Source organism: Macaca thibetana, chromosome 11, assembly GCF_024542745.1.
Source record: "Macaca thibetana thibetana isolate TM-01 chromosome 11, ASM2454274v1, whole genome shotgun sequence".
Lineage (NCBI taxonomy): Eukaryota > Metazoa > Chordata > Mammalia > Primates > Cercopithecidae > Macaca > Macaca thibetana.
Genome location: NC_065588.1, coordinates 60,378,741 through 60,397,236, shown reverse-complemented (window position 1 = coordinate 60,397,236; position 18,496 = coordinate 60,378,741). Strand labels below are relative to the sequence as shown.

The 18,496-nt window shown below is 38.7% G+C and overlaps 2 protein-coding genes and 1 non-coding gene across 4 annotated transcripts in view; 2 read left to right on the top strand and 1 right to left on the bottom strand.

Moving 5' to 3' along the window:
* PPM1H (protein phosphatase, Mg2+/Mn2+ dependent 1H) overlaps positions 1 to 18,496 on the top strand; it is a 1,465,797-nt gene that overhangs the window by 109,215 nt on the left and 1,338,086 nt on the right. The window lies entirely within an intron of this gene.
* The window catches only part of KICS2 (KICSTOR subunit 2), a 30,337-nt gene that overhangs the window by 1,611 nt on the left and 10,230 nt on the right, over positions 1 to 18,496 (top strand). For both annotated transcript variants that reach the window (XM_050748424.1, XM_050748423.1), the window contains exon 2: positions 4,574 to 4,859. In XM_050748424.1, coding sequence (XP_050604381.1) covers positions 4,574 to 4,859 — 286 coding nt within the window. The remainder of the gene's footprint in view (positions 1 to 4,573; positions 4,860 to 18,496) is intronic.
* Positions 16,600 to 16,704, bottom strand: LOC126931850 (U6 spliceosomal RNA). The gene has a single exon (XR_007717964.1). It is a non-coding gene; the product is annotated as a U6 spliceosomal RNA (small nuclear RNA).

Genomic DNA, 18,496 nt, shown 5'->3' with positions numbered 1-18,496 from the left:
TTATATATGTGAAAATGGGGTGGATTCTAGCTGTAATACTGAAGGCAGGGTATATTTAGGCAGTTTTAGTTGTTTTTAGACTCCCCCACCTCAAAGAATGGTGACTGATTCAAGTGCCATGATTCTTTGCTTTTTCTTTTTTTTTTTTTTTTATTAACTTATCCATGGGAATTTGATGAAAGCTGTATACTCACTCTCCAGAAAAATATATATGTATATATAATTTTGCATATAACCTGAGTGGGTTCAGTTGAATTTTCTAAAGTCTATTTATTGACTCCATTAAAAAAAAATCTGCTACTCTAGTTTTAAGTTTAATGAGCCAGGTTTTTATGTAAACAGAACTGGCTGCCTGTGTGTAAGAATGTGTATGTAAGATCTTCACTGTCTCTAACTTGGGTTCCGTAAAGTGGTCCTTAATTTGTAAATTGATTAGTTCTGCTTGAACCCCAGCTGGCATGGGTGAGCATGAGGGGTATGCCTTGAAACTGATCTACACAACATTTGGTTCTGTGAAACATGCCCAGGCACTGTTAGGTTCCTAGGTGGGCTCCTCACTTCTGAGTAAATATACTGAAAATGGTATATTTAATGCTTCATAACTTATTAACACATAAACACAAGTTCCAGAATTTAAATTTTATCTTAGCACATATTTTTTTGGTACTGGAGTGTATATGATATCAGTGTACTTACAATATGACTTCACAGTTATCAGGTTTACTGTCTATTTTCTTAAAAACTTAAGGAGAAAACTTTCGTGTTGCCATTTAAAACATTCCCATGTTCTCCAACTACTTTGCTCATTAGAACATTTATATAGTTTTCTTTAGAAAGCAAAACAAAAAGTTTATGCATGCTTTTAAAAAATTTAAAACATAATTCTGAAAAGTTTTTTTTAGCCTTACTGAGATATAATTGACAATAAAATTATATATATTTAAGATGTACAACTTGATGTTTTGATGTATATATAAATTGTGAAATGATCACCACAATCAAGCTACTTAGTATATCCATCACCTTACATAGTTTCCTTCCTTCCTTCCTTCCTTCCTTCCTTCCTTCCTTCCTTCCTTCCTTCCTTCCTTCCTTCCTTCCGTGTGTGTATTGTGAGAATACTTAAGATATCTACTCTCCTAGCAAATTTCAAGTAAAAAGTGAGTCTTTTTTTTAATGTCTTTTATGGATGGTATTTATTTGAGGCCTTAGCAGTGAATCCTGATTAAAGAAGCAAGCAGGGCCTTTAGACAAAGGATAGACCTTGACAGGGAGCTTTCTGTTCCTGTCTTGATCCTGTTACTGAAAAACTTCAAGTAGGGCCCTTATCTTGGTACCTTCTCTTTCCTTTAAGAGAGAATAATACCTATTTGGGGAAGGATCAGTGATTAAAATATGCTGACTCAATGCCTGTGGAGAATTTTAGAAGGTCATACTTTTCTTCTCTTTGTTTCATTACTGGAGAGTTTCCTCAACCTCAGGTTGCTGAAATTTAGCATAGTAGAAAATGACTTAACTTGAGAACTGATGTTTAAAAATTATTATTAGCAAGAAGTTGGAGAATAAAATGCCCAAGATGTTTTACATGTTCCTTTGATACACTTAAAATTTCATGATATGAGATAAACTGTTGAAATCTTGAGAAATTATGAGCATTTATAACTAGAGCCTTCTAGAAATCATTCAGAGTAATCATATTTTATAAATTCAAAATATTGAAAAGAGAAAGGAGTTGAATGTTTCTGATTCCTTGTTTTCCAGCACAAAACCCCATTGGATATTCCAAACCAAGATAGTGAACAGATAGGATTGGGTTCCTGAGAGATTTGAGAAAAGAGAACTGTTTGAAAGAAATGTGTTGATGGTCTATCTCTTCCTTGTAGTAGTTTCACTTTACTTGGTTTCACATACTGGTGATTAGCATTTATCGATAAGCTTTTAAAGTTATTCTTTGTATTTATGTAGTGTTTCCATTCCCCCAGATAAGGGTAATCTGATGAAGTTAGGTATCCTTTTTTTTTTTCCTCCCATAAGTCCTAGAGACAGATGATATCCCTTTTTCAATGTGAAGTTAAAATTTTCACCAAGGCCACCCTGTTTAACAGTACTAGATAGCTATTCTTTTTGTAGTACTTGAAGCTCCCAGTTCACCACAGTTTCAGAAGCTCAATTATGTATTATTATTAGGAGTTTTAAAAGATACATCAGTTATAAGTAGAAGGGAAATGGATTAGTATTATAGAATATATGCTTTGTTCCAGGCACATTACATACATACATACAAATGTTATTTCTTTTTTTTTTTTTTTATCTCTATCACCAGTTTTATGTTAAAAATGACAACTAAAGCTCAAAGTGGTTCAGTAGTTTGCACATCAACATAGCCTGTAATTGTGGGAGCTGGGGTTTGAAACCAAGTCTTTCAGACCTCCACAGCTTTTGGGTTTTATATGACACTCTTATTACCCTCCTAAGCTGAGAGGTTTTATCCTAGATGTGGGCACAGAGGCCTATTTCTGTTGTACCCTTCACTCTACAAAATCAGCAGAACTAAACTGAATATTGGTATGGGAGGAAGGCAAACCCTGCAGGGAACAGTTCCATATGGGATATTGGTGTCACAACTGGTCCACCTGTACCCATATAGATTTTGATGGTGTTAGTTGGAGAAATGATATGCCAGCTACTCAATCTGTTTGAAACAAGCTTGTCCAACCTATGGCCTGCGAGCCACATGCAGTCCAGGATGGCTTTGAATGAAGCCCAACACAAATTCATAAACTTTCTCTTTTTTTTTTGAGATGGAGTTTCGCTTTGTTGCCCAGGCTGGAGTGCAGTGGCATGATTTCGGCACACTGCAACCTCTGCCTCCCAGGTTCAAGTGATTCTCCTACCTCAGTCTCCCACGTAACTAGGATTACAGGCACCCACCACCATGCCCGGCCAATTTTTTTGTATTTTTAGTAGAGACAGGGTTTCATCATGTTGGCCAGGCTGGTCTCGAACTCCTGACCTCAGGTGATCCACCCGCCTTGGCCTCCCAAAGTGCTGGGATTACAGGCGTGAGCCACCATGGCCGGCTAAACTTTCTTAAAACAGTATGAGATTTTTTTTGTGCGGTTTTTTTTTTTCTCATCAGCTGTGGTTAGTGTTAGCATATTTTATATGTGCCCCAAGACAATTCTTCTTCTAATGTGGCCCAGGGAAGCCAAAAGATTGGACACCCCTGGTTTAGACAGTATATTGGAAAAACACTTTTCAAAGTATCAGTAGTTTGTCTGGGGTGTCAGAAATAAGTAGGGTAACCAACTGTTCAAATTTGCCCAGGGCTGAGGGATTTCTAGGATGTGGGACTTTGTTTTAAAACCTTATAAAGATTTCCTGAGAAGGTAAACTTCTAGTGCTAAAACCTGGAAAGTCCTGGGTAAACTAGGACAAGTTGGTTGCCCCAGTAGTAAGGGAAAGAAGGTTCATTTCTTGAAACATAAACCAAGCAATGAATTAAAATCAATATTGTGAAATGGTTCATTTATTAAGAGGATGTTTTACAGATGCCTTGATAAATAATTTTTATTCCTAATTATAGGTATATGTTTATAATAGTAAATTAATTGAAGAGAAAATGTAAACTCTTGTCCATCTCTGAGATTTTTTTATATATTCCTAGAAATCACTGTTTTAAACCTGCCCTGTTTCTTTTCATTTTCCTAATATCTTGCCTCTGGCCCTTTGGTGGGTGCAGAATTGCTTGAGGAAACATCCATGAAGCTGGCTCTATAATTAGAAATATAATTGGTCATGTATAACTACAGAAGTGAGTAAATGATATCTATGCTATTTGATCCTTTTTGGCTATGAAAAAATGTTTTTGGTTTTATTTTTTGATGATTTCCTTTGGAGCCCCCTAGTTAAAGCAGCGGTTATTTATAATTGGTTCCTGGTCTTAATAATTCACAGTGTGGTGCATATTATTTATAACATATAGTGTCAGTCTGTCAAGAGTGCTAAGATTTTCTTTGTTCTCCTGGGATCCCAGTAGTCTGTTTTCTTGCATAGAGGGAATATATATGTATGTATGCAATTTTCTGGTATGATCTAAAAGATAAGATTCAAAGGAAAATACAACTCTAAAGCAGAAACAGAAAATTGTGACATATCAGGAATAACAATCGTGTTTCATAATTTGTGTGTTCTTTTGTTTTGAATACATCTATGTTAAAGGTAGCCTTTTTAGTTCCAGTTGGTGTTATTTGCTAGGTTAATTATGCTCTGAAGTAAATCTGAATCCTCATTGAATTGAGTTGGGGGAGAATTGGTACATGGGTAAGCAAATCGTACACAGGTCCATTGCTACAGTAATGAATTCTATCAGGTATTCGTTTAGCTTATTCCTTAGGGAAATTATGAATCATAAAGTATTCATATCTCAATCATAGGAGACAAGAGAATATGGTAGATGAAAACTTATGGAGCTCAGTGGGTTTGGATTCTTTGCTTTTGGATGCTGGTAGGTGTTTGGTACTTATGGTTTCTCCTTCTTACTTGTCATGTGCTTATGTCTTTTGCCTACCAGGGGGCCAGTCTTTCTTCAGCAGGAAGGATTCCATCCGCACCATCTATACTTCCTTGCATAATGAGCTGAAGAAGGTGGTGACTGGCCGTGGTGCCCTGGGTGGGACTGCTCCTCATGTAGAAGAACTCCTTTCCCACCTGTCAGAGCAGCTCTGCTTCTTTGTTCAGGCTCGGATGGAGATCGCAGACTTCTATGAGAAGATGTACACCCTCAGCACACAGAAGTTCATCAATGCTGAAGAGCTCGTTGGCCTTTTGGATGCCATCCTGAAAAAATACAGCTCCAGGTCAGTGTGGGGAGGAGGGAGGGAGAAAACCTGGCTGTCCTATTAATCCCACAGAAGCTCAAGAGTTTTTCTCCACACTGTTAATGAAAATCTGTGATGACATAACTATGAAATAAATAACTGGATTACATTTTATGCATCTTCATTAACAGGTATACATTAGGCACCTTCATTGGTCGTATTAACACTATACTGGCTGCTAGGCCATAGCAGAAGACCGAGAATGAAGTAATCATAAAACTTGTATTAGAACTGATTTTGCTGCTTAGAAAAGAGTTCATACAACAAGAGAATTGTATATAAAATAATAGAAATTTCTTTTTTCTGGAAACCAAATTGTAGCGTAGTAAAATAATATGAATCTCTATATATATGTGTGTGTGTGTGTGTGTGTATATATATATAGATATACATATATATATTTTTTTGAGATGGAATCCCACCCTGTTGCCCAGGCTGGAGTGCAGTAGCACGATCTCAGCTCATTGCAACCTCCACCTCCTGGGTTCAAGCAATTCTCCTGCCCTAGCCTCCTGAGTAGGTGGGATTACAGGTACACGCCACTACGCCCAGCTAATTGTTGTATTTTTTTTTTTTTTTGATAGAGACAGGGTCTCACCATATTGGCCAGGCTGGTCTTAAACTCCTGACCTCAAGTGATCCACCTACCTTCGCCTCCCAAAGTGCTGGGATTACAGGCGTGAGCCAATGCACCTGGCTGAAAATAATGTGAATTTTTAACAAATTATTATTCAAACAGATGTTGTCCCTTTTAAAGTAATCAGTGAGTTATCTGCTCGTTCCTTTGAACAAGTCCATTATTTAACATGTGTTGGAAACTCCTTTGTAATTGCTTTTAGAGTTTGTGCCATAGAGTTTAGATTTCATTTTAAGTATTCTTAGTGGAGGCAAGCATCTACTTTTAAGGAGGACATACTTAAGTATTTTTGAGTGGCCAAAGAGTTATTTGGAACCAAATTTAAGTATTTTTAAAAAAATGTGGATCAACTGGAAAATTGCTTTTATTGGAAGGACATTGCTGCTGATAAAGAAATGAGAATGTTTGTGATGTGCCACCCACTGCCTGGCACAAAAAGCAATACCAAAAGAATTTCAGAAGCATTGTGAGTGCCTGAAAGTGACTGAAAGTCAGTGAAATGAATTAGTTTTATTTTTGTGTCCCTAGAGCCTGCAGCCTGAAATAGTGCCTTGCACATAGTAGGCACTTAGTAATTGTATGTTGGACTGAATGGAAAATGATTTATTTGAAGTATTTCACTCCTTTGGATATATGAGTTCAGATATGTTTGCTTAAAGAGAAAGGTGAATATGTTAATTCATATTCCCAGATGAAGGCAAATACCCATCTGATTAATGGAATGGGGGAAGGGAGCAAAGTCGGAAGATTCAAGGAGACTTCATGGATAATGTAGAATCTGAGCTTTTTTTTTTTTTTTTTTTTTTTTTGAGATGGAGTCTCACTCTGTCACCCAGGCTGGAGGGCAGTGGCACAATCTTGGCTCACTGCAACCTCCGCCTCCTGGGTTCAAGCGATTTTCCTGCCTCAGTCTCCTGAGTAGCTTACAGGTGCACGCCACCTGGCCAGGCTAATTTTTTTTGTATTTTTAGTAGAGATGGGGTTTCATCATGTTGGTCAGGCTGGTCTCGAACTCCTGACCTTGTGATCCGCCTGCCTCGGCCTCCCAAAGTGCTGGGATTACAGGTATGAACCACCACGCCCAGCCAAGTTGAGCTTTTAATGGCAGGTAGGATTTTGAAAGCAACTGTAGGAAAGAAGACAGCAGGTGTTTGAGATGGGAGGATATTTCAGAATACAAAAAGGCCTCAGGGTTTTGTTACTTGCAGGTCTTTCTCCCTGGAAAGTTCTTATTGTAGTTGTCTTCTCATCTTTAAGTCTTGGTTCAGGGAAACCTTCTCTCACTATCCTACCAATACTATTCTGCTTTTTAGTCACAAGCTTATTCTCCTAATTTATTGCCATCTGAAATTACTGTTGTTTGTTTAGGGTGTTTTTTCTTTCCTTTTCTCAAAAACTAGAATGTGAGCTCCATCACAGCTGCTGTGCCTTTAGCACCTGCAACAGAGCCTAGCATATAATAGATGCCCAATAGATGTTTATTGAAGAAATGAGTGAATAGTTGTGTTCCAGGTTGAAAATTTTTACTTAATTTGGTAAGTAGTGGGGAACCATGAAAAGTTTTGAACAGGGAGTGTCATGTTCTCATCTTAGACTAATTACTGTGGCACTGTGTGTGTAATGGGATGGTGAAGCGAGAGGTTACAGGAGAAAAGGTTAGTGTAGCAGGCTACGAGGGTAGCTAATAGGCGGTAGGAGGGCCTCATGGTTGCAAGACAGTGGGAAAAGAGATGCTGACAAGAAGGCTATAAGTCTTGTCAACAGGATGGTGGGAATAATGAGAGGTTGCTGTCAAAGGTGATACTTAGGTTTTGCCCCTCCAGTGATAATATTGTTTACAGAATTGAAAAGACAAGAGGAAATGAAGAGGAGCTGGTTTAGAAGGAAGGTAGTAGGCTAAAATTGGGGCAAGTTGAGTGTGAGTTGCTAGCAGATTTTCGAGTAAAGATTTAGCAGGCAGTTGGAAATGGGGGTCTAGAGCTCAGATGAAAGGCCAGAAATAAAACAACTTGGTAGTAGACTCATACAGTTTTATGGTTTGAAAACTAAAATGTCATTGTTCTTTAATAAAACAGCAATTGATTTTTCACCTTGTAGGAAAAGGTGGTGGTGGGGGGAATATTTATATATACCTATTCTGAAGGAAATTAGCATGTGTTGAGCAACTACTGTGTGCCAGACACTATGCAAGACCTTCTTCTCTGTTACCTGATTTGAAGTATAGGTGTAAAATAGTACACCTTTTATAGAGTTCCAGAGAAGTTGAACACTTTGCTTAGAGTCATACAGCTTAGCTGTGTGACTTCAGAGCCCATATTCTTTTCTGTATGCATCATTGCGTGTTATTAAAAATGGAGATATTTTTTATTTAGTCCAGATAAATAATTGCTCTTTGCTGATCATTTTGCAAGTCAATAAATTAGTTCTTCAGAAGACGTAGGAAGCATTTACTACATTCTCTTGCTAGGAATATGAGTTGTGTGCTACCTACAACCACGTATATACATATTATTTCTGAGTGTAAGATAGTTTGGTTAATATACTATTATGTTACTATTCTTTCTTTCTTTTTTTTTTTTGAGATGGTCTCGCTCTGTTGCCCAGGCTGGAGTGCAGTGGCATGATCTCAGCAAACTGCAACCTCCACCTCCGGGGTTCAGCGACCTTCCCACCCCAGCCCACCAAGCCACTGTGACCACAGGTGTGCACCACCGTGCCTGGCTAATTTTTTTGTATTTTTGGTAGAGACGGGGTTTCTCCATGTTGCCCAGGCTGGTCTCAGACTCCTGAGCTGAAGCAATCCGCCCACCTTGGTCTCACAAAGTGCTGGGATTACAGGAGTGAGCTACTGTGTGCAGCCTATTCTTTCTTTATAAAAGTTTTCCTCTAATTTTTTAGTTTGAAATTTTTAATGCTATAAAAAGTTGCAAGTATAGTATAATGAACATAGTTACCATGTGATCAGCAATTTTACTCCTAGGTATAGATCCAAGAAAAATGAAAACATATGTCCACACATAAAAACATTGACATGAATGTTCATAGCAGCATTATTTATAATAGCCAAAGGGCAGAAACAACCCAAATGTCCATTGACCAATGGATGAATGGATAAATAAATGTGGTATATCCATACAATGGAATATTATTCAGCAATAAAAAGGAATGAAGTACTGACACATGCAACAACATGGATTAACCTTGAGAACATTATGCTAAGGGAAAGAAGCTAGTCATAAAAGGCCACATGGAAATCACATAATTTCCATTATGTGAAATATCCAGAACAGGCAAAGTCATAGACACAGAAAGTAGACTACAAATTCATAGTCACAGAAAATGGTTGCCAGGAGTTGGAGGGGAAGGAGGAGTGATTGCTAATGGGCACAGGATTGCTTTTTTGGGGATTGCTTTTTTCGGGACCATGAGATTTTTCTAAAATTGATCGTGGTGATGGTTGTGCAATTCTGCAAATATATTAAAACCATTGAATTGTATACTTTAAAAGGATGGTACATGAAGTAATTAAGAGTAAAGCTGTTACTAAAAAAAAAATTTTTTACAATGAACATATAACTATCCTTCACCTTTGTTCACAAATTGTTAACATTTTGCCACATTTGCCTTATCACTGTATATGATTGTACTTCCCTGAGTTATTTGGAAGTAAAATGCAATCTTCATGATGTTTTCCTCCTACATACTCAGATTTTGTCTTCTAAGAACCATACATAATCGTAACACAATTTTGAATGAAAAAACAGTTTTTACATTCAGGAAATCTAACACTGATTTTCTGCCTTTGTATAATATATAGCCCATGTTCAGATTTCCCCAGTTGTCTCCAAAATGTTCTTTATAGTTGCTTTTTATTTTTTATTGTCATAGCTCTTTGATTTTTATGACATATTCTAAAGTTTCTTTTTATTTATTGTTTGATATGTAATATGTTCACTTGGGTCAACATTTATAAAGTATAACACAATGGAAAGTCTTCTTCCTTCCCCTTAGCCACTTAGTTCCTGTCTTTAAGATGCAACTAAAGTTAGCAGGGTTTTATTTATTTATTTATTTTTTAAGATGGAGTCTTGCTGTGTTGCCCAGGCTGGAGTGCAGTGGCACGATCTCAGCTCACTGCAACCTCCACCTCCGTGATTCAAGTGATTCTGCTGCCTCAGCCTCCCAAGTAGCTGAAATTACAGGCATGCACCACCATGCTTGGCTAATTTTTTTTGTATCTTTAGTAGAAATGGGGTTTTACCATGTTGGTCAGGATGGTCTTGAACTCCTGACCTCAAATAATCCTCCCACCTCAGCCTTCCAAAGTGCTAGGATTGGTGTGAGTCACTGCGCCCGACCTAAAGTTAGCAAGTTCTTGCTGTCATTCCTGAGAAATAGGCTATGCATATAAGTATATACGCTTACTTTTTTTAACCATTTAAAAATTTTATATTTTTGGAAATATTATTTCTTCCTCCAATCTGATTAGCATGTTTTCTTTTAATAAAATGGTTTTTTGAAGCCCCAAAACTGAAGTACAGTTAAGGATATGATTCCTAAGGGGAAGAGATCTCATGTAATGATTCCCAAATGCTAATGTAAAAGTGGTTTGCTGAGCTCTTTGGGAAGCTTAAGAAAAATACCCATCCCTGAGCCCTTCCTCCTCTTTCCTAACAGGGTAAAATTTAGTGGTTCTGGTTATGTGCCCAGAAACCTCTGTTTTCAGAGTTCCCTGTGATAATGATACATGGTCTCTGCACACAAAAAAACTGGGTAACTAAGAGAAAGATGTCAACTCCAGGATAGAACAGGTACTGAACCTTACTGATGTGTGTGTGTGCATGTGTATGTGTGTGTCTCCTAGGAATGATTAGTATTAATTGTTTTAAATTTGTGCCCTATCATTATTTATTTTGAGATGAGGTCTTGTTCTGTCACCCAGGCTAGAGTTCATTGGCGCTATCTTGGCTCACTGCAGCCTCGACTGCCTGGGCTGAAGTGATCCTTGCACCTCAGGCTGCCAAGTGGCTAGGACTACAGGAGCATGCCACCACCCCTGGATAATTATTTTATTTTTTTTGCAGAGAGATAGGGTCTTGTTATATTGCCCAGGCTGGTCTTGAACTCCTGCGTTCAAGCCGTCGTCCTGCCTTGGCCTTCCACAGGTGTAAGCCACGCACCAAGGTCCTATCATCTGTAAACCTTCTTTGAAACACCCCACTTCCCAGAGCCTTAGGAGTTTCTCCTTTTCCCTGCAGATTTAATTTTCAAAGTTCTTAGGGCAGTTCTTAGTTGTAACCCTCATCCTCTGAGTGGATATTGATGGAGTTGGATGGAACTGGATTACAGTATGGACAAGAGATGTCTTTTTTCATCTACAATTTCCATCTTCCACCCATGTGGCCTTTCTCTAATTAATAGGGAATGACTGATCACAGACACATCCTAGCCTGAAAATGATCTAAATTAGAGGCTTTGGGTTAATTTGAACAACATAAATTCTTTAAGGAATTCTGAAAAGTTGAACTTCTGTATAATGATGTTCTCTGGGAAGTGGGATTCCTTTATGTATCAACTAACATGATTTTGCCCTTTGCTAGGTTAATGTGCTTTTTTCTGTAGACTTTTTGATCTGGCATCTGTGCTACACCAAACATTTCTCTTTTATGGTTTCAGTGTTCTAAAGAAATAATTCATATTTTGGTATTCTGTTATATTGAAAAAGTTAAACCTCTTCCCAAAGGATCCATTTATCTTTCAGGGAATGTCCCAGTGTAGCTGATCCATGTCAGAACTCTTATAACAAATTTGTGAATAGTACTATGCTTCAAATGCTGAAACGCCTTTGTATTAAAAAATTAATGAGTGTGATGAATAGCATGGAATCTAAACCTCTGGCCTTGATTTAACATGTAGATCCTATATGAGTTATTGCAATGTCTAGTCTGCTTTCACAGATGAATGGAAAGTATGTTTTGGTTTTTTTCTTCTGAAAGCCAGTTGTGTTCACAGTAGAATGGTATTAAAAAAGGCTTCCTTTTTTGATAAATTTATAATGAGATGGAGTTTTGCTTTTGTTGCCCAGGCTGGAGTGCAATGGTGCAATCTCGGCTCACTGCAACCTCCACCTCCTGGGTTCAAGTGATTCTCCTGCCTCAACCTCCAAAGTAGCTGGGATTACAGGCACCTGCCACCATGCCCAGCTAATTTTTGTATTTTTAGTAGAGACCGGGTTTTACCATGTTGGCCAGGATGGTCTCGAACCCCTGACCTCAGGTGATCAACCCCCGCTCAGCATCCCAAAGTGCTAGGATTATAGGTGTGAGCCACTGCACCTGGCCAGTTTATAACGTTATTAAGCATATATAAGTTCTTGTTTAGGAATCACAGTGATTTGTGATTCTGCATTTCAAATTGAATTATTAACAAATTGAACTATATTAATAATATAATTATGTAAGTTTAATTGTGTGCCATTTAGCAGAAGAAACATGAACTTATCTTGTATAAGGTCACAGTATCTGCTGTTCCTTGAGTACTTTTGAGGAGCAGTAGAACTCGGGTTTTTGTTTTTGTTTTCCAAAGAAGCACCAATGGAACATTTTCTGATTCTGCAGAAGTTTTTACACATTTATTTATTGTTTTGTGGGTATAAAAGAAAATTCTGGCTAATTTTTCTGTTTCATGGTTAAAACAAATTTGCAAGACAGATTGTAAATGCAAATTAATATTTACTTTCCTAAATCAAGACTATAATATTAAGAAATAATACTTTTAAAGAAAGAAGAGAGCCATCACTTATGCATTCTAGAACATTAAAAAAATCTCTATGGTATGGCAATAATAAATCATTCCGTGATTTTAATTCTTTTTTTTGTTGTTGTTGTTGTTTTTTGAGACGGAGTCTTGCTCTGTCGCCCAGGCTGGAGTGCAGTGGCCGGATCTCAGCTCACTGCAAGCTCCACCTCCCGGGTTTACGCCATTCTGCTGCCTCAGCCTCCCGAGTAGCTGGGACTATAGGCGCTCGCCACCTCGCCCGGCTAGTTTTTTGTATTTTCTTAGTAGAGACGGGGTTTCATCGTGTTAGCCAGGATGGTCTCGATCTCCTGACCTCGTGATCCACCCGTCTCGGCCTCCCAAAGTGCTGGGATTACAGGCTTGAGCCACCGCGCCCAGCCGATTTTAATTATTAAATTTAATAAAATATAAAAATAATTTTATAGCTAGAATTTAAAGAACATTAAAAAATTGATCTACATATATTTGTTTGCATTTTAGGAAGTACACTTTCTTGATCTGAATGCTTTAATTCACAAATTTCTCACAAAAGGCAGAACTACAATTTATTTAGCCCTTATGCCCACTTTTCGTCAAAAAAAGATTTTTGATGATAAGGCTGTTAATAAGACATTTTATTAGTTGCATGTGTATAGTTAACAGGGTTAATTATTGCTCAATGAAAATTTAATAAGCAAAAGCAGGAGGAAGAGTAGGCAGGATTTTGCCATATGAAGATAGGGGCTTGATTTTCCAGCCCCAATCTTCTCCCATTCATGATTCCTCACCCTTTGTTTTGTAACTTTGCAGCTCCTTTCCTATGATGGAATATGGACTGGGCCACCTAACTTGCTCTGGCCAAAGAGCAAGCATTTGACATGCTTAGATTTTAATAGTGAAGACCTTCAAAGTCTTCCGTGATAGTGCCCCAGCCTATCTTTTCAAATTCATCTGCTACCTCCCATCAAGTGCTTTACATTGCAGCCAAATTCTTACTACAAAGAAAGAAACTTAAAAAGAGCCAGGCGCAGTGTCTAATGCGTGTAATCCCAGCACTTTGGGAGGCCAAGGTGGGCGGATCACTTGAGGTCAGGAGTTTGAGACCAGCCTGGCCAACATGGTGAAACCCCATCTCTACTAAAAATACAAAAATTAGACAGGTGTGGTGGTGTGTGTCTGTAATCCCAGGTACTTGGGATGCTGAGGCAGGAGTATCACCTGAACCCGGGAGGTGGAGGCTGCATTGAGCTGCGATTGCGCCAATGCACTCCAGCATAGGCAACAGAGTGAGATTGAGAGAGAGAGAGAGAGAGAGAGAGAGAGAGAGAGTGCTCATTGAGGATTTTAAGCAGAAGTCCAAAAACAGCCCATAGTCTAATACTCAATATGTTCGTCATAAGGATTTGCCATTTCCTACCTCTCTGCTTGGGATCCTGTTATTTTTATGCTCAGAATGTCCTTTTATTGTTCTATCATGTATCAGTTTGCTATTGCCACAATAAGTCTGCATAACAGACCTCCAAATTTACACTTGTGGGTTTGCAGGCCTACTAGGGTTGGCTGACCTGAGCAAGGTTCAGGTGGGTAGCTCTGCTTAACACTGTTTGTTTCACTGGGTTTGACTTTTTACTGTGAGCGTTGGGCTTGGGTCTGCTCCACATGTGTTCATTCTGAGCCTAAGGTTGGAAGGGAAGTAGCTACCCAGTAGCAATGTCCAAAGCTCAAAAGTATGACCCAGCTAAGCTCATTTTAAGCCTTGGCTTGCATCCAATCTGTTAGCATCTCTTTGGCCAGAGCAAGTTAGGTGGCCCAGTCCATATTCCATCATAGGAAAGGAGCTGCAAAGTTACAAAACAAAGGGTGAGGAATCATGAATGGGAGAAGATTGGGGCTGGAAAATCAAGCCCCTATCTTCATATGGCAAAATCCTGCCTACTCTTCCTCCTGCTTTTCTATTTTGTTAAAAAAAATGCATAATATCAAATTTACCATCTTTTTTTTTGAAACAAGATTTGGCGGTATCACCTTGGCTGCAATGCAGTGGCCTGATCTCAGCTCACTGCAACCTCCACCTCCCGGGCTCAAGAGATTCTCCTGCCTCAGCCTCCCAAGTAGCTGGGACTATAGGCGCATATCACCACACCTAGCTAGTTTTTGTATTTTTGTAGAGATGGGGTTTTGCCATGTTGCCCAGGCTGGTCTTGAACTTGTGAGTTCAAGGGACCCGCCCATCTCAGCCTCCCGAAGTGCTGGGATTACAGGCATAGGCCACCGCCCCCAGCAGATTTATCATTTTAACTTTGTTTATGTATCCAGTTCAGTAGTGTTAAGTATATTCACAGTCTTTTGTAGTAGATCTTTAGAATATTTTCATCTCACCTCACTGAAACCCTATACTCATTGACCAACATTTTCCCCCCTCCCAGCCCTGGGCAACCACTGTTCTGTTTTCTGTTTCCATGAGTTTGACTACTCTGGATATCACATATAAGTAGAATCATATAGTATTTGTCTTTTTGTGACTGACTTATTTCAGTTACCATAATGTCCGTGAGGTTCACCTATGTTGTAGCATGTGACAGGATTTCCTTCTTTTTTTAAGGCTGAGTAATATTCCATTTGTATGTATGTACCATATTTTCTTTATCCATTCGTCAGTGAGCATTGGAGTTGTTTCTACCTCTTAGCTATTTTAAGCATCATAGCTCAATTCAAATGCCATCTCCTCTATGGCTTCCACAATCTTTTGACCAAAAGGAATTGTTCCTTCCTCTGAAATGTTATTTTATTCATAATAAATGTATTAGTTTCTACTTTGTATTCATTATAAATGCCTCCTTCTGCCATGGAAGGTCCAGTAGGGCATATCTCTGGGTAATTTTTTATATCTTCAATGTATTGGTATTTAAGAATTAGTAAACAAGTTGTTTAAATGAAAAGATGTTACAGATTTTGCTTTGTCATGGTAAAAATGTACATTACATAAAATTTATAATTTTGGGTGCAACAGACCACTGTGGTACACATATGCCTATGTAACAAAGCTGCACGTTCTGCACATGTGAAAAAAAAAAATTTATCATTTTGGCCTGGTGTGGTGGCTCACACCTGTAATCCCAGAACTTTGGGAGGCTAAAGCAAGAGGGTTGCTTGAGGCTAGGAGTTCAAGACCACCCCAGGAAACAGCAAGACCCTGTCTCTACAAAAACTTAAAAAATTAGCTGGGTGTGGTGGTGTGTGCCTGGTGTCCCAGCTACTAAGGGAGCTGAGGTGGAAGGATTCCTTGAACCTGGAAGGTTCATGCTGCATTGAGCTGTGCAGTGAGACCCTGCCTATAAATAAATAAATAAACAAATAAGAACATACACCTTTAGGAAAGAACTCCATGGTGCAGATTTGCAAAGGAGAAAGGCAGTGTTTCTAAAGTGGAGTTTAGTGTTTCATTAGAATATTACACAAATCTATTCATTTTATATTTTCCTCTATTCTATGGAGACTTCCTTTGTTCCTTCCCTTTTTCCTTCCTTCCTTCCTTCCTTCCTTCCTTCCTTCCTTCCTTCCTTCCTTCCTTCCTTCCTTCCTTCCTTCCTTCCTTCCCTTTTTCCTTCCTTCCTTTCCTCAGAGCAGATGATCTCTGCAAATAGTTGTTAATTTATTCTGTATTAAGACTATTCAGACTCTTTCAAGCTTGCTGCCGTAGCTTAGGTGGATATTTTTGGATTACAACCGTTTAACAGAGCCTCCTATAATACGAGTTGTGAATAGCTATGAGGCACATGGCAGTAGAAACAGGGAAATGATACATCATAATGCTAATCTCTAAGTCTTGGCAGACTAACATTAACATGAATTTTTAGCTCTTCTTGAGGTTGAAAAATAGCTTCAACATTCACATTTATCTTTAATAAATGTTGAGCACTTAAGCACTTTTAGTGTATGTTATGGAAGAGCTTGTTCGGAATTCTTTCTGAAGGTTTGGACAGGGAATTTATGTCCTCTTAAGGAGAGCATTGCCTATAAATGATGATTTCCAGCCAAAAGCAGTAGAAAGATAACAATAGTGTTATTTGTACTAGAATTTTCTCTAATTTCATGTCGTTAATCCTGTGATTAACAGTCTTACTATGTTTCTAGTTGCTGGGCAGATTTTCCTAATAGCCATGATTATAGAAGTTTGTGATATTTAATGCTTATAAGTGTCAAGGGGCCTAAAAGCTAAGGTGGCTTTCTTACAATTCAAAGATTTTGAGACTTACTCTATAATGGGGTTTTGCATGTGTACATTTAAAACATTTAAAAAAATATATAGTATTTAAGTAGATTTTTAAAAAAAGTGTTATCCTTGTATAGGGGACATGCTAATCTTCTCTGTATCATTCCAATTTCGGTATATGTGCTGCTGAAGTGAGCTTTTTTTTTTTTTTTTTTTTTTTAAGACAGGGTCTCACTCTGCTGTCCATGCTGGAGTGCAGTGGTGTGATCATGGCTCACTGCAGCCTCAACCTCCCAGGCTCAAGCAATCCTCCCACTTCAGCCTCCCAAGTATCTAGGCCTACAGGCGCACTCCACCAGGCCTCGCTAATTTTTTTATACTTTAAGTTTTTGTAGAGACAGGGGTCTCACTATGTTGCCCAGGCCGGTTTCAAACTCCTGGGCTCCTAATGATCCTCCTGCTTTGGCCTCCCAAAGTGCTAAGATTACAGATATGAGCAACTGCTCTCAGCCTGAACTTTCTTAGTGTTCATTCTAAAATATATAATGTTTGAAAAGTCCAAATTAATTAAACACATAAGCTAGAAGATTTGAGATCTGGTTTATCTTTCTGATTTTTTGTGTATTTATTTATTTTTTTACTTTAATTTTTTTAAGTTCTAGGGTACATGTGCAGGATGTGCAGGTTTGTTACATAGGTAAACATGTGCTGTGGTGGTTTGCTGCACCTGTTAACCCATCGCCTAGGTATTAAGCCCAGCATGCGTTAACTCTTTTCCCTTATGCTCTCCCCGGCACCTCCCTCCCCAAGTAGGCACCAGTGTATGTTGTTCCCCTCCCTGTGTCCACGTGTTCTCATTGTTCAGCTCCTACTTGTAAGTGAGAACTTGCAGTGTTTAGTTTTCTGTTCCTATGTTAGTTTGCTGAGGATAATGGCTTACAGCTTCATCCATGTCCCTGCAAAGTGAGAACATGCAGTGTTTAGTTTTCTGTTCCTACTAACGTTAGTTTGCTAAGGATAATGGCTTACAGCTTCATCCATGTCCCTGCAAAGGACATGATCTCGTTCCTTTTTATGGCTACATAGTATTCCATGGATTGTGCATGTTATTAGACTTGTTCTCACCAATGTTTTAGCTGCCTCAGCTGGAAGGATGTTGATGTAAAATGCAGATAACATGAATAATGACATTTCACATGATAATCGGTTTATCTCTTACAATGTCCAACCTAGTATGGATTCTCTTAACTGTAATCCTTTTAATTAGTATTTAAGTAGATTTAAACAAAAATCCTAGATATACTTGTGATTTTTTTTTTTCCTAATTGTTTAGTTGATAACCAGCGTGTGCTTTTTCACCAGCAGCCAAAATAGAACTGTGTGAGAAGCGTCCATCTCATTAACAATGAAGTGATCAGATGCACTCAGGCCTGTGGATCATCTACCATAGTGCCTGGAACATATAATGTGCTCAATAAATACAAGTACTTCCCCTGCCTTTACAGTGGGATCACTTGCTGAGGTGATTCCGCAGCCTCTGCAGGTGCTGTGAATCTTCAGGAAGAGTGTAAGCGCTTGATGTAGACTTCTAGAGAAGGAGCATGTATCAGGCCTGGCAGCCACTAGGCGTTTCTCAGAAGAGAAACTGAGCAAGAAAGCTCCATGTGGTCGGTACAGAAAGGACTCTCCCTGCCATTCTATTCCACTGTTATAGAACTTCGTTCAGCCCATAACCAGCAGGCAGAGTTAATGAGGCAGAGACTTGGATTCATATCTTTACATAGTTGGTCACCACATTGACTAAATTTCTGCTTGAGTCATAATGTTCTGGATAGACAAAAGAGCGAATAGAGGAGGCAGCTATTACTTCCACTTTAGGAGGAGTTAAACTAGGGTGGCCATATGTCTGTTTTCCTGAGAAATTACATGGTCAGACTACTGAAGTGGGAGAGAGGTACTAGGAAATGAGAGGATGTAACTGGGGAACCT